This window comes from Bos grunniens, chromosome 21 (genome assembly GCF_055505025.1).
Source record: "Bos grunniens cultivar Pamir isolate PY7600 chromosome 21, Bosgru_T2T1.0, whole genome shotgun sequence".
Classification (NCBI taxonomy): Eukaryota; Metazoa; Chordata; class Mammalia; order Artiodactyla; family Bovidae; genus Bos; species Bos grunniens.
Genome location: NC_141185.1, coordinates 41,290,458 through 41,311,985, shown reverse-complemented (window position 1 = coordinate 41,311,985; position 21,528 = coordinate 41,290,458). Strand labels below are relative to the sequence as shown.

Here is a 21,528-nt window from a genome sequence, read left to right as displayed (position 1 = left end):
TTCTTCATGAGAAACCATGTCCAACACCATTTCTTAGATATGTTTTCATACAACTGTGAGTGCGGCTTTATTTCTATCATCAGAAACGAGGTGAGTTTCCCCCTAGGAAAATAGTTTCTCACAGCCTCCCTTTCTGGACTCTCTGTCATCAGCACTGAAGCCCAGGCTTCCTGGTGCCTTATGCTGAGCTTCCGGGGCGAGGGGAGGCATTCTGCATCTTTGTGGGCCCCATGGTCATGAGCAGCTGCTGCTGCTGCTGTGAAGTCACTTCAGTAGTGTCCAATTCTGTGCGATCCCATAGATCGCCCATAGATCAGCCCACTAGGCTCCGCTGTCCCTGGGATTCTCCAGGCAAGAACATTGGAGTGGGTTGCCATTTCCTTCTCCAATGCTTGAAAGTGAAAAGTGAAAGGGAAGTCGCTTAGTCGTGTCCGACTTGTAGTGACCCCATGGACTGCAGCCTACCAGGCTCCTCCGTCCATGGGATTTTCCAGGCAAGAGTACTGGAGTGGGTTGACATTGCCTTCTCCAGTCATAAGCAGGGACCAGCCCAAACAAGCAAGGATGGGCTGTGGCCGCATCTGCCATCTGGACTGCAGAGCCTGTGCCCAGTCTTTCTGTCAGGGGGAGGAGTCTGTGCCCACCCTCACTGCCAGAGGGTGTGGTCTGTGCTCCCTCTCCACCAGAGGGCGTGGTCTGCCCCCTCTCCACCAGAGGATGTGGTCTATGCCTGGCCTCTCCACCAGGAGGTGCAGACTATGCCCCCTCTCCACCAGAGGGCATGGTCCGTGCCTTTCCTCTATGCCAGAGAGTGCGGCCTGTGGCCCCCTCTCTGCCAGAGGGCATGACCTTTGTCCCCTCTCCACCAGAGGGCATGGTCTGTGTCTGACCTCTCCTCCAGGGGGCGTGACCTGTCCCTAAACTCTCCAGCAGGGGTCATGTCCTGCACCCGGCCTCTCTGTCAGAGGTGTGGTCTGTACCCACCTCTCTGCCAGAGGACATGGCTCTGGGCATCTGGGGCCGCAGGTCCTCCTCTGACAGTGAGGCTGGCTGTGGTCCTCAGGTGGGGCCATGGATGAGGGGATGGCAGGTCAGCTTGTGCCAAGGAAAATCTGGAAACTGGACCAATGGAAGCAGTTGCGATGAGGCAGCCAGGAGGCCAATATCTGGCCAGGGACAAGCACAGTGGAGAGAATGTGGTGAAGTCAGAGGAGGCCAGGGCTAGGACCGGGGAGTGAGAGCCCCCAGGGGGGATGACACACCCCCCCAGAACCCAAGCTACAGATGAGTGTCTCGCAGGTAAAGAGGGGACATTTGTTGGGAAAGTAAAACAGTGCAGCTACTGTTAAAAAACTGTAATGACTCCTCAAAAAAATTAAAGAATTACCATGTGATCCAACAATTACACTTGTGGGTGTGCACCCACAGGGATCAAAGCAAGGGTTCAAATAAATGGTTTTACGGCCATGTTGTAGCATCGTTACTCAATAGCAAAAGGTGGAAGTGCCTCAGGCATCCATCAATAGATTAGTGTGGTCTGTGCAGCCACAGAGAAAGAAGGAGACCTGACCCCTGCAGCAGCAAGGGCATCACACTGCATGAACTAAGTCAGTCACAGAGGGTCAAATCCCACATGACTCCACTCGTGTAAGGCACCTGCAGTCCTCGGATTCACAGAGATGGAAGGTGGTGGGAGTGGGGGCCAGGGATGGGAGGAGGAAGGGGGGTTAGTGCTTGATGGGTGCAGAGGTTCGGTGGCTTAAGATGATCAAGCTCTGCAGGTGAACGGTGGTGATGACTGCACAGCACAGGGAATGTATTTAATGGCACTGACTGTATGTCTAAGAACCATTAAGATGGTGCATTTCACGTTATGTATGTTTGCAAACACACAAAGAGCAGGCAGTTGGAAGGATGTTTGTGAGGACTGGTCAGGCAGGTGCTGTTGAGGAGGAGATGTCGAAGACTGGGTCTGCTCTTGTCGGTGACGCAGTCCTAGCACTGTGGACAGAGGGGTCTTGAGAGCTTGTGTTGAGAAGTGTTGAAAAGGCAGGCAAGGATATCTTATCTGCATTTTTGGTAGTAGGCCAGTGTTCTTTAACAAAGTGCCTGTACTCCACACCAGAATGCATATATCGTAAAGGTAGAGTATCTAGAATCTCAAATTGTAATGTGTGGCCAGTAGTCCTGGGAGTGGGGTAGGGACAGGAGATGGCTGGCGTGCCCCAGTACACAGAGCACTCCCTCACGGGGTGCAGACCAGCCCAGGTTTTCCCACCACGTGCTAACACACAGTGCCGTCATCTCATGGATTCAGGGGGATTGTGGCCCAAGGCTGGACTTTCCCCAGGTGTCAGGTCACCTGCTGCACCATCTTATCTCAGGCTTCGAGGATCAAAATTGATTCTTGACCGAGAGGGTGTGACATCTACCCTTGCCAAGTGGTAGCGTCTTGAGGCCTCCTCAAGTACAGGAGCGAGGCCAGCCCCCAATGCCCCGCCTCTGATGGACCTGGCGGTTGGCATTGCTGACTGATGTGAGTGCAGCTGTCTGTCCTTGTGTCATTGCAGCAGCCAGCTGACCTGGAGGGACGTCCAGCACTTGCTGGTGAAGACGTCCAGGCCGGCCCACCTCAAAGCAAACGACTGGAAGGTGAACGGTGCCGGTCATAAAGGTGCGGCCGAGACTCGGGGGCTGGGCAGGGCCAGGTGCCATCCGGGCAGAGCCTGTGGGTGACCTTCCAGAGCCTGTATGGGGGAACATGGATTTCTCACCAAAAAAAAACCCAGACGACAGTAATTGTGTGTCACAAGAATCAGGAGCGCGAACTTAGTAGTTTAAGCAGAGTACCTACAGTCACTTGAGTATTGGGTTCCCTAAACCTCATGACCTTTGCCACGTCAGGGGCCCCAGTACCGATACTGACTTCATGGTTCTCTTTAAATTTTTGCCTATTTTTTTTTACACAAAGGAATATATTCTAAAAGAAAACTGCATTACATCTCGTCAGTCATGTGTGTGTGTTATTAGCTCAGTCGTGTCCCACTCTTTGTGACCCCATGGACTGTGCTCCACTGGACTCCTCTGTCCATGGAATTCTCCAGGCAAGAATACTGGAGTGGGTTGTTATTCCCTTCTCCAGGGGATCTTCCCGACCCAGGGATCAAACCCAGGTCTCTTGTGTTGCAGACAGATTCTTTACCACCTGAGCCACCAGGGAAGCCCCCCAGTCAGTCATGGGCTTGATGCCAATCATAATAAATGAAGTTTGCTTACATGCCACCTGAGGGCAACTTGCACTCTTAGCCCTGAGTAGCTTTCCCTAAGTTTCCACATCTGTGCAGTGAAGACACTGAGACGGTTATATGAATTCCTTTCTAACTGTAGAACTTCTGTCAGCAAGTCCTTGTGTTTTAAAAGGGCTGTCTGCCATCACAGCTTGGGGCTGACCCAGGTACCGTGAGCTCAGCCCGTGGTCAGGCTTGCAGCCAGGTATGTGAGGCCTCTTGAGCAGGTGGTGATAGGAGTATGCTCCTGGATTTGTCTGTCTTGCTTGTTACCAGAGACAGTTGAAAATGATTTACATTTAGCCATGGTATATTAAGGAGAACATTTTCCCTTTTCTTAGGGTCAGATCCAACTATTTTGACACCAAGCCTGACATTCCTCTCTGTAAAATATAGGTCAAGCATTGTCACCCCAAGTTCCAAGAGACATTCCTTTAATGAGGAGGTTGGCTGGACCTGATGCATCCTTGTCTTACAGGGATGTTGGTGGTAATGGTTCACTGTAACAGGAGCTGACCTACATTTCAGTTTTGGCCTAATTAGTAGGAAAAGGGGTTGTATCTAGTTTTTAACCTTGCCTCCTAACTCTGAAACTCCCCTGCATGGCCAGATTAAACACTGACTCAGGCCAGCCTGTGTACTGGACAATGCTACTTTCCCCGGATGCCCTGGAAATTCCCACAGGAAAAGCAAATGGAAAAAGAGAAGAGCGGAGCCTTGTTTGATTGTCTACTGCACGCATGTTTGCGTGAGCCACAGCATCTTGGGTCTTGTTTTTCTCATCTGGTTCAAGACTCAGGGAGCACAGTTCAGTTCAATCGCTCAGTCATATCTGACTCTTTGCAACCCATGGACTGCAGTACTCCAGGCTTCCCTGTCCATCACCAACTCCCAGAGCTTGCTCAAACTCATGCCCATCAAGTTGATGCCATCCAACCATCTCATCCTCTGTTGTCCCCTTCTCCTCCTGCCCTCAGTCTTTCCCAGCATCAGGGTCTTTTCCAGTGAGACAGTTCTTCCCATCAGGTGGCCAAAGTATTGGAGTTTCAGCTTCAGCATCAGTCCTTCCAATGAATTCAGGACTGATTTCCTTTCGGATGGACTGGTTTGATCTCCTTGCAGTCCAAGGGGCTCTTTTGGGAGCACAGATGCCAAGAATTCCCTTTAATCTAAAGAAACTGGTCCTCATCTAACAGAAAGAAAGTTCTAGACCCTCCCAGCATTTCTTTCACTTTGCACCCAGACGGGACACATTTTCTGGCCCTCACTCCTGGTCTGAAAGAGTTCTGTCCAGAGAGTAAGGCTGCCGGGACCCTGGTGCATCCTTGTGGGGGCAGGGGCTGCAGCCAGGGCACTCTGGAGCTGGCTGTGGCCCCTGCAGCTATGAGGGGACAGAGGCAGCCATCCCTGGGCATGGGGGGCTGGGTCTGAAGGCCCTGTCTTTTCAGTTAGCCACCTCTATGGATTTGGCCTGGTGGATGCAGATGCCCTGGTCGTGGAGGCCAAGAAATGGATGGCAGTGCCCCCGCAGCACACCTGTGTCGCCATCACTGACAAGAGACCCAGGTGAGCTCGGCTCCTGCACATGCACTGGGCCCTGCTGGTGGGCATTTGGGGGGTGGGGGGTGGGGGTAGATGTTCACACGTGCATTCCTGTGCTTGTCGATGGGGACACATGTGCGTGCGCCAGTGTGTGTGTGTGTGTATGTGTGTACGTGTGTGTGTATACTTTCGTGCATACACGTGTGTGCATGTGTGTGTGCACACTTGTGGTGTGTCTGGATATGTGTCTGCCTTTTTTTCCTGTGGATTATGAGACAGGTAGAGGAATCGCTTCTCACTCCAGAACTGTTTCGAGGCCTTTCACTGTCGATGTCGTTCCCTTTTATCTGTTGCTCCCTCAGCCTGAGCCCCTAACGAGGACTGGAAATTCTTAGCGTGTATTTAGCGGAGCTCCCGGAGGAGGGCACTGCCCTGCCAGCGGGGGTGACGGGCAGCAATGGCACCTGCCCCAGGGTCCAGGATGGCAGCCCTGCTGCTCCTCTGTCGCAGGCAGGGTCTGGTGTCTAGGGAACACCAGTGTGTCGCTGTGTTTGGGCTCCGATGACTGGAAGGTTTAAGCGCTGGGGTTTAACCTGCCTCGAACCATGTTTCGCAGAGTCCTGACTTCACCTTCCTGCCAAGGTTGAGCACTGCCCTTTGTATAAGTTATTCTCAGTCAGTTGCATTTGTTCATTAAAATTTTTGTTTTAAAATTTTCAGCTGTCAAGTAATCAAAATGGCAAGAACCCTGTTCCATTAGGCTCAGATGATCCTCCTGAATTCTGCGTTGCCACTGTCCCTTTTACCCTTTTTTAGAGTGTTTCTCTAGGCCTTAAAATCTGATGAAGAATGGAAGAATGAGATGCATTCTTTTCTAGCATTTATAACCTTTGGAAAATGTGTGTTTTTTAAAAAAATGATGAGGTGATTGCTTTGTCAACAAATATAGATCACTCTCTGAGGTCGCCTTTTCCTTGAAGGCATCCACTTCTTATAATATGCCCTTTTGCGATAAAATTTTCAGAGAAGTACTTTTTGTTGATGCCTTGTGTGCAGTAGGAATTCAGAAAGTATTTGTTGGATGAATACCACACAGTGGGAGCTTTGGAAAAATTACATTTCCCTCCTGATGCTGATGGTGAAGACTGACTGTCAGCTCATCCCTCCAGGCCTGACCAGCTGGTCGGCCAGCAGATAGGTCTCACTCTTGACGCTGGAAGGCATCGCTTTCTCTGGGGAGCCTTAGACTGTCCTATTCAGAAGAAAGTAGAAGGTTCCCTGAGCCTGAGGAGGCCTGTCGCATTCTTCCGCATGGTTGGTTGGGAGATGCCTAGCACACAGGTCCTCAGGCTCCAGGTTATGTGACGCCTGCCCGGGGCTGCGTCCAGGCTGCAGCCCTTCCCTCCCACTGGCCTCCCCGTCGGGCGGCTCCTGAATGAAGCATTCTTCTCCTGCCAGAAATAGTTTTAAGATGGGAGAGTGGTGCCTCGGTGGCGCAGGGTTGTTTTTATTTTTATTTTATTTTGTTTTTTAAGTGCTGGTCCATGGAGTCTAGACAGCACGGGTGGAGGGGCGCAGCCGTCACACACAGTGTGACATTGTTTCTGTCCTTTGAGGAGGGAAAGGCCACATACTCCAGCGGACAGGAGAGTCGCACATGTCTCTAAGGGAAAATCGTCTTTGCGTTCAGCAGCCTTAGCCTCGCAGGACTAGTCAGCCAACCAGCTGTCCGACACCACAGACTCAACTACAGGTTCGGTTGTCCCCAGGGACGTGAGGGCAAGGACACAGACACACAGGCCACCAGGCGGGTGCTCCGCATGGAATCACATGCCTGCTTTGACCTGTGGTCACAGCCTGCCTGCCGGGGTCACTTGAGCCACATGCTCGGTGCCCCCTGTGCTTATGGCCGGTTTCCTTTGTCAGGTTCTTGTGTAGCTTTGACTAAGCTGCTCGGATGGTTTGGCTTAAAGATGAAAAGGAAGTCTTCCCACACACCTGCTTCTCCTCCCCTGCTTCTCCTTGCTCCCTCTCCACGGATGCTTCTTGGTCCAGGGGTCCCCCAGGATGGCTGTTCATTCTCTCAGCCTCTTTCTGGTTTCTTCTCATGGTGGAATCCAGGAATGCTATGAGTGTCCTAGACCCAGCTTTAGTGCTTCCTGTGGAGAGCAGAGAGAGAGAGAGAAGAGAGAGACAGAGAGAAAAGGAGAGGGAGACAGGGAGGGAGAGAGAGACAGCGAGGGGGAAGAGGGGGCCTCCTTGGGCATCTTGTACAGACCTTTGTACCCACATGGGACTCATTTCCCTGCCCTCCCTCCTGAGTGGAAGGACGAGTCTACCCCAGTGTGAACTTCAGAGAACCTTGTTCACTGGGATTAAGTGCAGGCGTCCTGGTAAGTCTGCAGTGATGTCGGTGAGGTCGTGTGGGGTTGTGGGCCAGAGGCCTGGGTGTCCCTGGTCATGTGCAGGGCAGGAATGAAGAGTACCAACACCTCTCCACCCTCCTTCCCCCCACAGTCCTCCCTGGGGTATGTCCTGTCCAGGGAGATGGTCCCCCTGACTGTGACCAGAGGAGTCCCGGGACTGCCCTCTCTGCAGATCCAGCCTGTGCTCAGACATGGGTGTCATACCCACTGTGCCCTGGAGGACTGCTTAGGCCCCGCTGGTGTCCCTCTGCTGGCAGGCTCCAGCGCCACCCCGAACCTGAGTCAGGCTCGGGCCAGAGGGGTAGAGGGCCAGCAGCACAGCAGAGAGGCGGTGATGGGGAGAGGGGGCAGGCTGCCATCAGGGACTGTCGGGGGAGCGGTCAGTCATTCTCTGCAGAAAGGCCATGCTGACCTCCTTGTCTGGACGCTGTGTATCCAGGGTCTGGCAGTGGAGGGATGGCAGCCTGTGCCTGTCGGCATCCCTGAAGTTCATGGAGTAGGCCGTGGAGCCACCAGGAGAGGCCGGGAGAGAGGCGCCCTTGGGAGTGGGGTGGTGAGGAAGGAGAGGGGCCAGGCACCCCCTGCTCACCAGGGGCCAGCCCTCCCCGCACCCCTCAGAGGCCAGCCCTTCCCCAACTCCTATTCGCAGACACTGATCTCCAGATCTCCCTGGGCCACCTGATTATAGCCTTCACCCACCCCTACCCCGGAGCAGCCCCCGGCACCCACAGAACAGGCATCAGGGCCAAGCATGGCCGGGTGGCTGTCAGCGAGTGTGGAGTCTTGGCCCAGCAGGAGGGCAAGTCCCTTGACCTCACCGGGCACATTCATGTTTGAGAATGACTTGTCCAGGCCATAGAGGTGACACTGTGCAAGCATGAGTGGAGGCCCAGCCTCTGTTGTAACGTGCAGGCACACAAGGATGGCATTCTTGACTGGTTTTGGGTACAAATGGTTTAAACCTCCTTAGAAGTTTCTGTCCACTAATGGAAAGTAAATAGGGTCATGACCAGTGCCATCTACCTGTGCAAAATTATTTTAAAGTCTAGGGGTGTCAGATAGAAAAGGGTGAAATGATACTTTTATAACCTTTCTGAAAGTGAAAATCAACCTTAATATAACTCCCGTGAATGAAAAAGAGTCCCAGCTTTTAAAAATCTTATCTGACCCATAGGATTTTCTAGCTAGCATGTCCCTACATCTTTAAAGACCCAGCTACAGTTGGACAGTTGATGACATCTGTGCCTCCCAACTCCATGCTGAAAGACAGCCAAGCAAGAGGAGTTGACCTGCTCGTCTTCAGTTTCAGCAGGTTTGGAAGGTTACCATCCAGACAGTGTGTAGTTTAGTGTGGCTCGTCTTTAATTAAAGAACTCACCCACCATGCAAAGATACTTCAAAACTAAAAGCTTTGACTCAGGGTTATCTCCAAAGCAGAACATCTATTTCTAGATGTTCAAGAATTAACTGTGCATTAACCACATGCTGTTTACTCTTCTGGTGTCTCGTTAAACCAGACCACATGTGATGGTCTTTTTATAACAGTTCTGCTTATAAATATGTAGTGGGTTGATGGGTGATGATTATCAGGAGCTTACTGTGTGCCAGCCTTTGTTCTAAGCACTGTGTGTATGGATTCACTCATTCAAAACCGCCAACACGGGTGTGAGGTTTGGAAATTATCATTTTTTTTTTTTTAATTTGGCTGCAGCCTCATCGCTGCGCAGGCTTTTGTCTGGTTGTGGTACATGGGCTTCTCATTGCAGTGGCTTCTCTTGTTGCAGAACATGGGCTCCAGAGCACAAGCTCCTTAGTTGTGGCGCACAGGGTTAGTTGCTCCACAGCTTGTGGCATCTTCCCAGATCAGGGTTGAACCCATGCTCCCTGCAGTAGAAGCATGGAGTGTTAACCAGTGGAATGCCAGGGAAGTCCAATGCTCCCTGCTTCTGAGATGAATATTGGAACTTGAATGATACAGTTGTCCTTGTTGTTCTAGGAAGTCACCATAGACACTGGAGAGATACAGGCAAGGTTCCCAGGGGTTCTGAAACACTCTGGGCCAGGATGCAGGTCTGGGCTTGAAACTAAGCTGGGGAGGGGTCTTCCAGGTGGGAGTGCAAAGTGAGGCAGACTTGGGAGATGTTACAGGTTCAGTTCCAGGTCACTGCAATAAAACAAGTCACATGAACTTTTTGGTTTCCCGATGCATGCAGAAGTTACATTTCTAAAACACTGTAGTCTGTTGTGTGCAATAGCACTGTGTCTAAGAGGACAATGTACCTACCTTAGTAAGAAGTACTTTACTGCTAAAAAGAAAAAAAAGAAGGACTTTTACTGCTAAAAAAAAAAAAAGACTCACCATCATCTGAGCCTTCAGTGAGTTGTAATCTTTTTACAACTGTACATCAAATATCACCAGAACTTTATTAAAAGTGTGAAACCTTCAAAGATCATTGAAGAGTTTGAAATATTGTGAGAATTGCCAAAATGTGACAGAGATACACGAAGTGACCAAATGCTTTTGGAAAGGTGTGGCTGACAGACTTGGCTGCCGCAGGGTTACCACAATTTGTAAAGCATGGCAGTGGAGGGAGGTCCCTGTGCTGACTGCCGCGGCCCCCCAAGCAGAGCGGAGGGGGCGGGGGGCACCCGTGCTGCCCAGCTTCTCCTGCTCTTCCCCAACACTTGGTTTACTCGAAAACAGTTCTGCCTCTGGTTCTGAACGTCACTTGGATGCCCTAAGATTATAAGCACCGTGACTAGGTGAGTGTCTTGAATTTAGTAAATTGGGAACTTGTCTCTACAGATATACGAGCAATTAGATGGTGTCATGTGCTAGAGAAAGCTGAATGCAAGGTCTAGGAAGTGGCTATGAGCCTTCAGGCTGGTCGCTGTTCCCCACCTTCCCTGAGAGGGTTGCTGCTGAGGGGCGTAGGATGAAGGAACACCTGGAGGGTCCAGCATTGAGTCTGGCACAGCTCAGCAGGAAGTGACACATCTCTGTCCCCAGAGCCCTTTTCCAGGAGGGCAGCTCCCACAGCTTGAATATCACTGGGTCTGAAGGGACCTCTGAAGTCCTCAGGCTCTCTGGGGTCCTGGAGAGATGGCTTTGTGCACAGATGACAGTTTCAGAGTTTAGTAGCAGAAGAACATTCTGAGTCATCTTGGGAGCTTTACAATCTTTCTAGATCAGCTTTTGTGATTAATGTGCAGCTTACGTGTGTTTGTGTTTCTGTGCATGATTTGACTGAAACCCTGCAGCTTCTGTGCTCAGCCCAGCCAGTGTGTGTACCCTCAGGGAGGGCCAGCAGCTGGGGTCCCCAAGAGACGCTGCCAACCTCAGTGAGGACGCCATGTGTGCTCCCTAAAATGTGCTTTCCTCTTGGGGCATCAGCTCCAAGGCCAGGCTGGGGAGGCAGCTGTGGGGAGTGTGAGGGTCTTTACTTCTGTTCCTGTACCCTGAGGTCAGGCCCCTCATCACTGGTAGTGGGGTTTCCTGGGTGGGATGCATTTCTAGGGCAGAGTGATGGCTCCCCATCCCAGCTGGCAGATGGTTGAGGGTGGGAGCTTGGTTGTGACTTCTGTGTCTGTTTCACCCCTGTCTTGCTTTTTAGCTGAGGAGAGTGTAGGGTTGCTTAATGAGTCTTCACAGGGGAGTGTCCACCACCCCCTTCCCCAGCACCCACATTGCCTCCTCAATGCAGGAGGTAGGAATAGTTTACCTGAAGATGAGTGAATGCCCGTGGGGCTGGGCGGGGCTGCTGACCACCAAACACTGACCGTAAAACCTAGGAAAAGCACTGGGAGAAGTAAGCATCTCTGTCAGTTTACAACGTATACAAGTCATGTTTTCAAATATTTAGAGAGTCTCCAGAGGAATTACATCACTGTTTATAAGTGTTTTGATTGTTTTTTATGACTCAGGCCCTGTTGAGCCAAGCGATTTAATTCCAGAGACACTGAGCCCACACGGGAGCTCCCTCTCGGGGAAGCCCCCTCCCCAGAGGGAAGTCGGGCATAGTGGAAACAGCGCTCCCCGCAGTAGACTGAGTGCTGGCCCAGCGTCGTAGAGTTACTCCTGTGCTGCTGGGCAGAGCGTGGCCTTTCTTAAGCTCACAGGCCGTCAGAGTGAGCTGTGCAGGTGCAGCACTGGCGGGTGGCCTGGCCCAGCTCTGCAGCAGTGTTAGGGGAAGGCTTGTCTGCTCCATCTGGGGAGTCCTGAGGGATCAGGGTATGGTGCCTATCCCCAGAGACCACCCCAGATGGTAAACACCCTTGGGTTTGTTCAGAGCACAAACTCCCTTGTGGGGTGGGGGGGCGGCCAGCGTTCCATCAGGACCGTCCAGAGCAGACTTCCTGTCCAGCCTCCATGAAGAGTCCTCTGGTCCAGTCACCGTGACCTCCACCAGTGACCCCAGGTCCCTTGTCCCTCTCCTACTTCCTGGCTTCTTGAATGTGATTGTGGGTCCATGCAGACATCTGTGTCGGACAAGGTGGCTCAGGTGGACGCAGAGGACTCGGAGCCTCATATGTGTCCATGTGTCCCAGCTCTGCCCCTCCACAGCTCTATGACCTCTCTGGGTTAAATGGGTCGGTCCTTGTCAGTATGCAGGCCAGGGGCCAGTGCCCGGCATGTAGTCAGCTCAGAAAGTGTTTGCTGTTGTTAGCATTCGGCATCATGACCTGTATCCTCAAGGCCAGTCTTTGAGACAGAGTGATGGGGTTTTAAAGCCTCTCATACCCCAGGATGCTCAGGAGACTAGCTGTCCACACTGAGGGGGCCGAATTCTGGGTGTGCAGGCTGAGTCTGCGCAGGAAGACACTCTTTAAGTCTCTCTGAGCAAATCCCAGAATGGTCAACCCCTTCAGGGCAGGTGATGTGACTCTGACAAGCGTGTCTAAGAGGGAGACACAAGGGGCTTTGGCCGGGAGGCCTGTCCTGTCCCCTGGTGCACAACTTAGGGGTTTGGAGCCCTACACTAAGCCCACCCCCACCCCTGGCAGGAGCATCCCAGTGGTGCAGACGCTGTGGACCACCGCCCTGACCACTGCCTGCGCCGACCACTCAGACCAGCACGTGGGCTTCCTGGAGCACGTGGTGGCCCGCATCTCTATCTCCCACCCGCGCCGTGGCGACCTGCAGATCCACCTGACATCCCCCTCTGGGACCAGGTCTCAGCTGCTGGCGAAGAGGTGAGTCCAGGTGGGCAGGGGCCGGGGGCTAGGGGATGGGGTCCAGAGGGGTGGCTGGGCGAGAGGTAGGTAGGGGCTGGGCGCAGCTCAGTGTCACAGGACTCTGCAAGGTGCCAGCATATTGGGGGCTCTGGAGACACACACATGCAGCCCCCCAAACCTGAGAAATAGCCTCCTGCAGCCTAGCCTTCAGACATCCAGAACCTTTTCCACTTTTTCTATCACTACGGGCAGTGGTAGAGGCCGTGGCTGTCTGGTGGAGAGATGCGTGGCCCTGCTGGGCTCCCCCTCGTAGCACAAGGGTGACAGTGGTGTCTCCCCTCTGGAGGGGGCCTGGGCCACCTTCTGCACTTGGAGACTGGTGTGGGCACAAGCATTTGAGGATGCCAGCCGGCAAGCTGCAGCTTTGTGCTATTTTGCAACCAGAGTTGTTGTTAGAACTTTTAGACGTTTCCTTTAAAAATCCACAAGTCTAGTCTTCTTGAGAAATTGGAATCTGTCCAATTTTGTCCAGGCTTGCATGCTATGGGCAGACACTCACTAGAGCGGTCAGCGCCTGTCTCTGCATCAGCTGAGGCTGGACGGAGCTGCTCATCTCCCGGCCCTCTTGAGGTCACTTCTTGGGCATGGGCTGTGGGACCGAGAGACCAGAGCTTGCAGCCTGCTCCTCCATGGGCCAGCAGGCGCAGGGGGCTGCCACTGCTTCTTGGCTCTCGAGGCGTCCTGAGGTTCCTCCGTCTCAGCTAGCAGAGTTATGAGGACTAGATGTGATGACCCAATGGAAGTGTTGGCCTATGCTCTGTGCTCCTCCCCTCCTGACTCCCACTCCTTGCTCAGGCCCAGGGTAGGAACCCCAAAATGAGACGGCTATGAACCTGGACTCACCTGGTTCCTAGCTGCCCATGCCCTGGGTCACACTGAGCCCAGGCTGTCATCTGAGTCTTGGGAGTTGGGTCTTTCCAGGGCAGGCTGTCGGAGAAGGCAATGGCACCCCAAAATCCCATGGACGGAGGAGCCTGGTAGGCTACAGTCCATGGGGTCGCTAGAGTCGGACACGACTGAGCGACTTCACTTTCACTTTTCACTTTCATGCATTGGAGAAGGAAATGGCAACCCACTCCAGTGTTCTTGCCTGGAGGATCCCAGGGACGGGGGAGCCTGGTGGGCTGCCGTCTATGGGGTCGCACAGAGTCGGACACAACTGAAGCAACGCAGCAGCAGCAGCAGGGCAGGCTGTGGGATTACAGCAGGAGTCTTTGTTTCAGGATCCAGTCACTGTTTGACCTCTCAGCTAAGATCAAGTGTGGGATCGATCACCTACTTTATTTTTGATCTTGCTTAATTCAGCGGCTTTTTCGGGTTTCTAGATTTCTTTTTGCTTTGAGTAAGCGGAAATCTTATGTCCCTCAGTCCCAGAAAGAGCTTGTCTTTATTCCACATTCATTGGGGGTAATATGTGAAAATCAGCCTTGACCTTGGTGGTTTCTTAGAAGAAAGTATCAAGTTTTCCCCTCCCCGCACTGTTTGTGTAGAGCATGCTCCCTTTGTAAACATTTCTGGACGGTGGACGTTTAGAGAATCCCCAACTGGGAATTGAGTCTGACATCATATGAAACATCTGAGTTTCTGATGAACAGTAAAGAGCCCCTACACATTAGAGGTAGAGATAGACAGGTTGTGAAGGAAGAGTGAGATGAGGAGCCTGGAAACCTTTCTTCTCGGGGTCTGAGGGCTGGAGATAGAAGGTGCCCATGAGCTGCTCCCTGTTTCTGCCTGAAGCAAGCTTGAGAAAGTGGACCCAGGCCGGAGGTCCAGCAGGAAGGCCCAAGGGGATCGGGCAGCTGTGGGGACCTGGAGCAGTGAGGCCAGTGCTCAGGGGTGTCTCATCTCCCCACGTGCAGCTGTGGGGACCTGGAGGGGTGAGGCCAGTGTTCAGGGTGTCTCATCTCCCCACATGCAGCTGTGGGGACCTGGAGGGGTAAGGCCAGTGCTCATGGTGTCTCCTCTCTCCACGTGCACCTGAGGGGACCTGCTAAGCCCTGGGGCCCAAGCGAGGTTATGTTCTCCCTGGGGCTGAGCAGTGGTTCACGTTCCTCATTCCTATCTTCTGGAGAACAATGCTGCTCTCAGACAACTTGAGCGTTTCCTTCACTCCACAAGTCGGCATTTCAGAAGGGCCTTCTCCGTGACACCCTTGCGGCTTTGCAGGAAGGAATGATGTGGCCCTGCTGCCATCACTTTCCAGTGTCCAGGAACTGGGGTCACAGCTCTGTGGAACCCTCCTGGGGTGGAGCATAGGGGCGCTTGATGGTGATGGAGAGAACCCAGGACAGGAGAGGATATTTCAGCTCTGCCAGTCACTGGAGGGGGGCTTGCAGCAGATCCCTGGGCCTGAGTCTTCATGTGAGAGCTAGGATGGGGGAGGAGCCCACCACTGATGGAGCCCCATCTCATGCTGGGCGCCACCTGTGCCACTTGGCTGCCTTCCTCAGTGAGCGTTTGGGGACCCGCCGAGGTTGAGGGTGCAGGCACCTTGCTGGGTGGTGCTGCACAGCCAGGGTCTACCCACCATCCCTTCTGGGCCCCTCTGGACTGACCCCCGTGACTCCGATTGCAGACTGCTGGATCATTCCAACGAAGGCTTTACAAACTGGGAGTTCATGACTGTGCACTGCTGGGGAGAGAAGGCCGAGGGGGAATGGACGCTGGAAATCCAAGACATGCCATCCCAGGTTCGCAACCGGGAGAAGCAAGGTCAGTGGCTCCTGGGATGGTCCCAGCACTTCCTGTGTTTCAGCCCTGTGGTTAGCCCTACACTTGACTCAGCCACAGTACCTCAACCACTCTTTGCTTTTTCTTAGAGGTAAAGTTTACATAATATAAATTTCACAGCTTTAATCATTTTTAAGTGTACAGTTTAATGGATTTCAGTACATTCATGGTATTGTGCAGCTATCACAACATCTAATTCCAGAACTTGGTCATCATCCCATGTAGGAGTCCCTACATGTTCAACAGTCACCCCACTCCCCACACCTTGCAACCCTAGCAGCGCCTAACCTATGTTCTATGTCTGGACTTGCCGCTTTGGGACATTTCATATAAAGGGAATCACAGTGTTGGTGACCTTTTCTCACTGGCTTCTTCTGTGTAGCATCATGTTTCAGGGTTCATCAGTATTATAGCCAGCGTCAACACTTCATTCCTTATTACAACTAACTACTCTCCCGTTGTATTGATGAACTGCATTTTGCTTATTCATTCATCACTTGATGGACAACTGGGGGTTTTTTCTCTGTTCATAACTACTAATAATATTATGAATATCCATGTACAAGTTTTTGTGTGGACGTGTGTTTTTAGTTCTCTGGGCTATGTACCTAGGAGTGGGATTCCTGGGCCATATGGTAAATCTGTATTTAACTTTTTGAGGAATTGCTGGGAAATTTGACAGTGGCCAGACAGTGGCCAGACAGTGCCTGTCATCAAGATAGGAGGATTTTAAGTTCCCTACCAGCACCCTCTTTTGTTATAACCATCCTAGTGAGTGAAAAGTAGTGTCTCACTGTGGTTTTGATTTGCATTTCCCTAATGATTAGTGATGTAGAGCATGTTTTCATGTGCTTATTGGCCACTTTATCCCTTCTTTGGGGGAAATGTCTGTTCAAGTCATTTGTCCACCTTTAAACTGGCTTGTTTGTCTTCTATCATCAAATTAGAGGAACTCTAAATATTCTGGACACTAGACCCTTACCGAGGAGAAGGCAATGGCAACCCACTCCAGTACTCTTGCCTGGAAAAATCCCACGGACGGAGGAGCCTGGTGGGCTGCAGTCCATGGGGTCACTTCCAGTCGGGCACGACTGAGCGACTTCACTTTCACTTTTCACTTTCCTGCATTGGGGAAGGAAATGGCAGTCCACTCCAGTGTTCTTGCCTGGAGAATCCCAGGGATGGAGGAGCCTGGTGGGCTTCCGTCTATGGGGTCGCACAGAGTCAGACACGACTGAAGCGACTTAGCAGCAGCAGCAGCCCCTTACCGAACAATGAGATTTGCAAACCTTTTTCCCCAGTATGTGGGTGGTTTACTTTATTAATAGTACCCTTTAATGCAGCCATTTTTTATTTTGAGGAAATTCAATTTATTTTTTCTAGTTTTCCTTCACTTTTAATATCATGTTGAAACTACTGCCTAACCTGAGATAACGAAGCTTGAAAACTGTTTTCTTCCAGGAGTTTTATAGTTTTAGCTCCTTGGTTTAGGACTTGGGTCTGGTTTTAGTCACTTTTTGTGTGTAGTGTGAGGTGAGAGTCCAAGTTCCGTTTTTTTGTGTATGGAGGTCCTGTTAGCCCAGCACCATTTTTTGGAAAGACTGTCCTTCCTCAGAGCAGTGTAAATAAACACCTGCCTTCTAGCTCTGGACTTGTCTGACCTGCTGGACGTGGGGGACGGGGACAGTCCCCTCAGTGTCCAGAGCGTCTGCCCAACCCTGCAGTGGCCCCTGGGGCGGGTTCATGTGTGTGAGCTCCACCTGTAGAGACACCACTCTTGAGGTGGCCTTTGTGGGAACAGGGTGTCCAGTGAGTGTTGACAAGCCACACACCCTGCTCCCCGTGCAGGACAGGAACAGGCCCCCCAGTCTGCCTTCCAGGTAGAGCTAGCATTGGTTCCATTGGCTCTCTGCACATAGAGGGGCCAGGAGGGGAAGAGTGAGGGCCAGGTCCTAAACCATGCAGGTCAGCGTCGTGGGGCCCCAGACAGTGACCTAGGACAACCAGGGGCTCCCCCGATGCTGACCCCAAAGCCCAGGAGAAACTCGGGCCTATGAGCCACCTCGTGGTCGGTGCTGGGCATGCCATCAGGTCAGGGTGGCCCCTGGGCACCGGGTCTCCACTGGCCTCAGGGCCAGGAATGCAGCAGCAGCACAAAGTCATCCTGTCAGAATTTTTGGCCAGTCCCTCTCCCGTAATCCCTAGAGCCAGTGCGTGGGGCACAAGACTGTGGGGCAGTACTGTGCATTTCAGTCCCCTCCATCCTCTGCATCTTAATTGCTTAAGAAAGAAAACAACCAATTAACTTCAGGGCTGTGCTGGATGACAACACTCCACGAGTGGGACCAGACCCGGGGCTGGTTGAGTAACAAGTCCTCAGATGACTCCCTTCCTCAAACAGTGCTCACCTCCTGTCATTCTCAGTCTGGTATGTGTCGTGTTTTAAAACTTTTTTTCTTTCACCTGAGGAGGAGATTGTTTTCCTCCTCAGTTCCTAGGCCAAAGAAACGGTGCGTCTTCTCCCAGGGTCATTCCCTCTGCAGGCCAGGTTAGGAGTGCAATCGAGTACAAACCCCACTCACAGCTGGGTTGCCTCTGCCCTTGGCACTTCAGTTGATCCCTGTTCAGCACACCCTTATCAGTACCGACCCAGAGGTTTCCTTCATTATCCCTGTGGCCAGTCTTCACATATCTGGCTTTAGGATGTTTGTGGTTGGGTTTTTTTGCTTTTAAGTGTTGCAATTAGGAGATAAAAATCAAATGAAATAACAAAGGCTAACGGATGCCTGGAACCTGGAGCTTCACTGTGCACCAGGGTCAGGGCTCCATCCTTCTCCCTGGCCTGAGGCTCCAGGGGATACTTGACTTCTGAGACCTCACTATGACCCACAGTTGTGGACTTGGCCCTGTATTTTTTTAACTCACCGGAGCTCTTGAAACACAAAAGGCACTTAGAATAGATGGTTATCAATCTTTAAGAGTTTTTCTATATACTCTCTGCCTGGCTTCAGTATCATTGATAAATCCATTCTTAACAAATCTACCATTTTAACACACTCACAGCAAATATCACCTTGAAACTAAGGGATGGAGGGTTGCTCAACTGAATGATTATGAAGTTTTCTGAAAGAATAGACTAGGGAAAAAAATTCTGAAAGATTAAATGCAGATATTTAAATGTTTTCAAATTATAATAATTAAAAAGCTGTGGCACTCGTTATTAGATAAACGCAAATCAAAACTACACTGAGGTATCCCCTCACACCAGTCAGAATGGCCATCATCAAAAAATTGACAATGAATGCTGGAGAGGAGATAGAAAGAAGGGAACTCTCCTGCACAGTTGGTGGGAATGAGAATTGATACAACCACTATGAAGAACAGCATGGAGATTTCTTTTAAAACTAAGAATAAAACTACCATATGATGGAGCAATCCCACCACTGGGCATACAACACTAAGAAAATCATAATCAAAAAAGACACATATACTCCAGTGTTCATTGCAGCACTATTTACAGTAGCTAGGACATGGAAGTAATCTACATGTCTATCGACAGATGGATGGATAAATTAGTTGTGGTACATATATACAGTGAAATATTACTCAGCCATAAAAAGGAATGCCTTTGAGTCAGTTCTAATGAGGTAGATGAACCTTGAGCCTGTTAAGAGTGAAGAAAAACAAATATCGTATATTAACGCATATGTATGGAATCTAAAAGGTACTGGTGAACCTGTTTGCAGGCCAGCAATAGAGATGCAGACAGAACAGACTTGTGGACACAACAGAGGAAGGAGTGGGAGGGACAAATTGAGAGAGTATGATTGAAACATATACACTGCCATATGTAAACAGATAGCCAGTGGGAAGCTGCTATATAGCACAGGGAGCTCAGCTCAGTGCTCTGTGATGACCTAGAGGGGTGGGATGGGGTGGGAGGTGGGAGGGCACTTCAGGAGGGAGGGGACATAGGTACACTTACGACTGATTCATGTTGTTGTATGGCAGAAGCCAACACAGTATTGTAAAGCAGTTATCCTCCAATTAAAAATAAAATTTTTAAAAACTGTGGCATTGGTGCCAAAATAGACAGATGAGGCAAGGGGACCACAGCCGAGCCATGTAGACACACTGAGTGCAGTGTTGCTAACTGGTGGGGCAAAAACAGAGTGTTGGATAAAAGCTATTGACAGTTGGTGAACCATTTGGAAAGGAAATCATCTTGGTGGATTTATACACATACAAGTAGAAACGTCTGTTTGGCAAAAGATACCATAATATTAAAATCAGAAAAATATTTACAAAATATTCTGGATAAACTCGAGTAATTCACAGATGGCCTTTTTCACTTCTCTGTAGCCCAAGGACTGCACACTGTTTCTGCGAGGGGCTTTCTGGTCTCTGTGCCAGCAACTCAGTTCTGCCGTTTGAGTGCAAAAACAGCCACAGGAAATAACACAAATGAAGACCATACTTGTCCTAACAGAACTTTACAAAAGCAGATGGGATATACCTCCTGCCTTGTTCTTTTTTCTCAGGATGTTTTGGTAGTTCTGGGTCTTCACCAGTTCCATATACATTTTAGGATTATTTGTTCTAGTTCTGTGAAAAATATCATGGGTAATTTGATAGGGATCGCATTCAATTTGTAGATTGCTTTGGGTAGCATGGCCATTTTAATGTTGTTAACTCTTCCAATCCAAGAGCATGGGATATCTTTCCATTTCTTTGAATCATCTTCCATTTCCTTTATTAATGTTTATAGTTCTTAGCATGTAATTCCTTCACCTTCTTGGTCAGGTTTAGTCCCAAGTATTTTATTTTATTTTTTGATGTGATTTTGAAAGGAATTGTTTTATTTTTACATTTCCTCTCAATATTTTATTGTTAGTGTAAAGAAATGCGACCAATTTCTGTATGCTAACACTGCAATTCTACTACCTCACTGAACCCGTTTATCAGTTTTGATAGTTTTTGGATTTACTAAACTGAACCTTCAGGGTTTTCTATACATAGTTCCATGTCATCTGCATGTAATGGCAGATTTACCTCATTATGTCAAGGACTTGCTGTGAGAATGAGCAGACTCTAAGGGGGGGTGCACTCAATTACAACCAGGACTCAGACCTTACAAACTGCTCTGCCTACCCACCCACACCCCAACTCCTTGTTATTCCAGTAGCCAGCCCCTCTGAGCAGAGCCTTGACTCTGCTCCAAGGACCAGACTTCACAATCAGGAGCTCTTATTTCAGTAGTTCATTTCTTTAATTCTCCACTTGGAGGGGTAAAAGTCTAATCACCATTGGTTTAATTGCTTATTTAATAAATCAAACTACATTTTTTTTTTTACTAAATCTTGCTCATCAGTAAACAGTCATCATTTGAGTTCTCAATATGCTAAAAATTGATTTTTCCAAGGAAGATAATTAAACAGTATTTGGTATAAAAAATTCCTATACATAGGCAGGAAGACACCTTCTTCATGTCTAACATCTCAACTCCCATGGTTAGATGACTGCAGACAGACAGTATATAATATTAATGTTTTTTATATTAATATAACCTAATATTAATATATAAATAATCACTAAGAAGTCTAGCAATCTCACAGATTGCTAAGAAAGATGCAAAGCTTCCCACTAGAAAAATAGGCAGAGAGCTTAAAAAAGCAATTCATAAGAAAAGTGACAACCAGTCAACAAAAGCTGTTTCCCTGGTGGCTCAGGGGTAAAGAATCTACCTGCAATGTAGGAGACCTGGGTTTGATCCCTAAGTCAGGAAGATCCCCTGGAGAAGGGCATGGCAACCCACTCCAGTCTTCTTGCCTGGATAATCTCATGGACAGAGGAGCCTGGCAGGCTGTAGTCCATGGGGTTGCAAAGAGTTGAACACAACTGAGCAACTAACACTTACTTAATCTTTGCAGTAATAAAAGAAAATATAAATTAAAACAGAGATGGACAGTTAAATACAGTAAGTCCCCTCCATATGAACAAGTGCCACTCTGAGAGCCCCATTGTAAGTCCAATTTGTTCCTGAGTCCAACAAAGTCAGCCCAGGTGTCCAACTAACATATGCGGCTATATAGTACCACACTGTGGTAGCTGTATAATACTTTTTACACAAATACCACATAAAAAACAAACACGAAAAAGAGAAAACAGTTTTAATCTTATAGCACAGTACCCTGAAAAGTACATTAGTACCAGCTGCATCACCGCTGCTTTTACACTTGCTTCTAGACATCCTGAGTTTGAAATAAAGTCACAGTCTATGCAGGATTGTACAGTAAAGTACACCTGAG

The 21,528-nt window shown here is 50.0% G+C and overlaps 1 protein-coding gene across 8 annotated transcripts in view; it reads left to right on the top strand.

The window, feature by feature from the left end:
• Positions 1-21,528, top strand: part of PCSK6 (proprotein convertase subtilisin/kexin type 6) — a 169,813-nt gene that overhangs the window by 115,444 nt on the left and 32,841 nt on the right. For all 8 annotated transcript variants that reach the window (XM_086364084.1, XM_086364082.1, XM_086364083.1 and 5 more), the window contains 4 exons: positions 2,571-2,674; positions 4,736-4,853; positions 12,260-12,448; positions 15,066-15,202. In XM_086364084.1, coding sequence (XP_086220210.1) covers positions 2,571-2,674; positions 4,736-4,853; positions 12,260-12,448; positions 15,066-15,202 — 548 coding nt within the window. The remainder of the gene's footprint in view (positions 1-2,570; positions 2,675-4,735; positions 4,854-12,259; positions 12,449-15,065; positions 15,203-21,528) is intronic.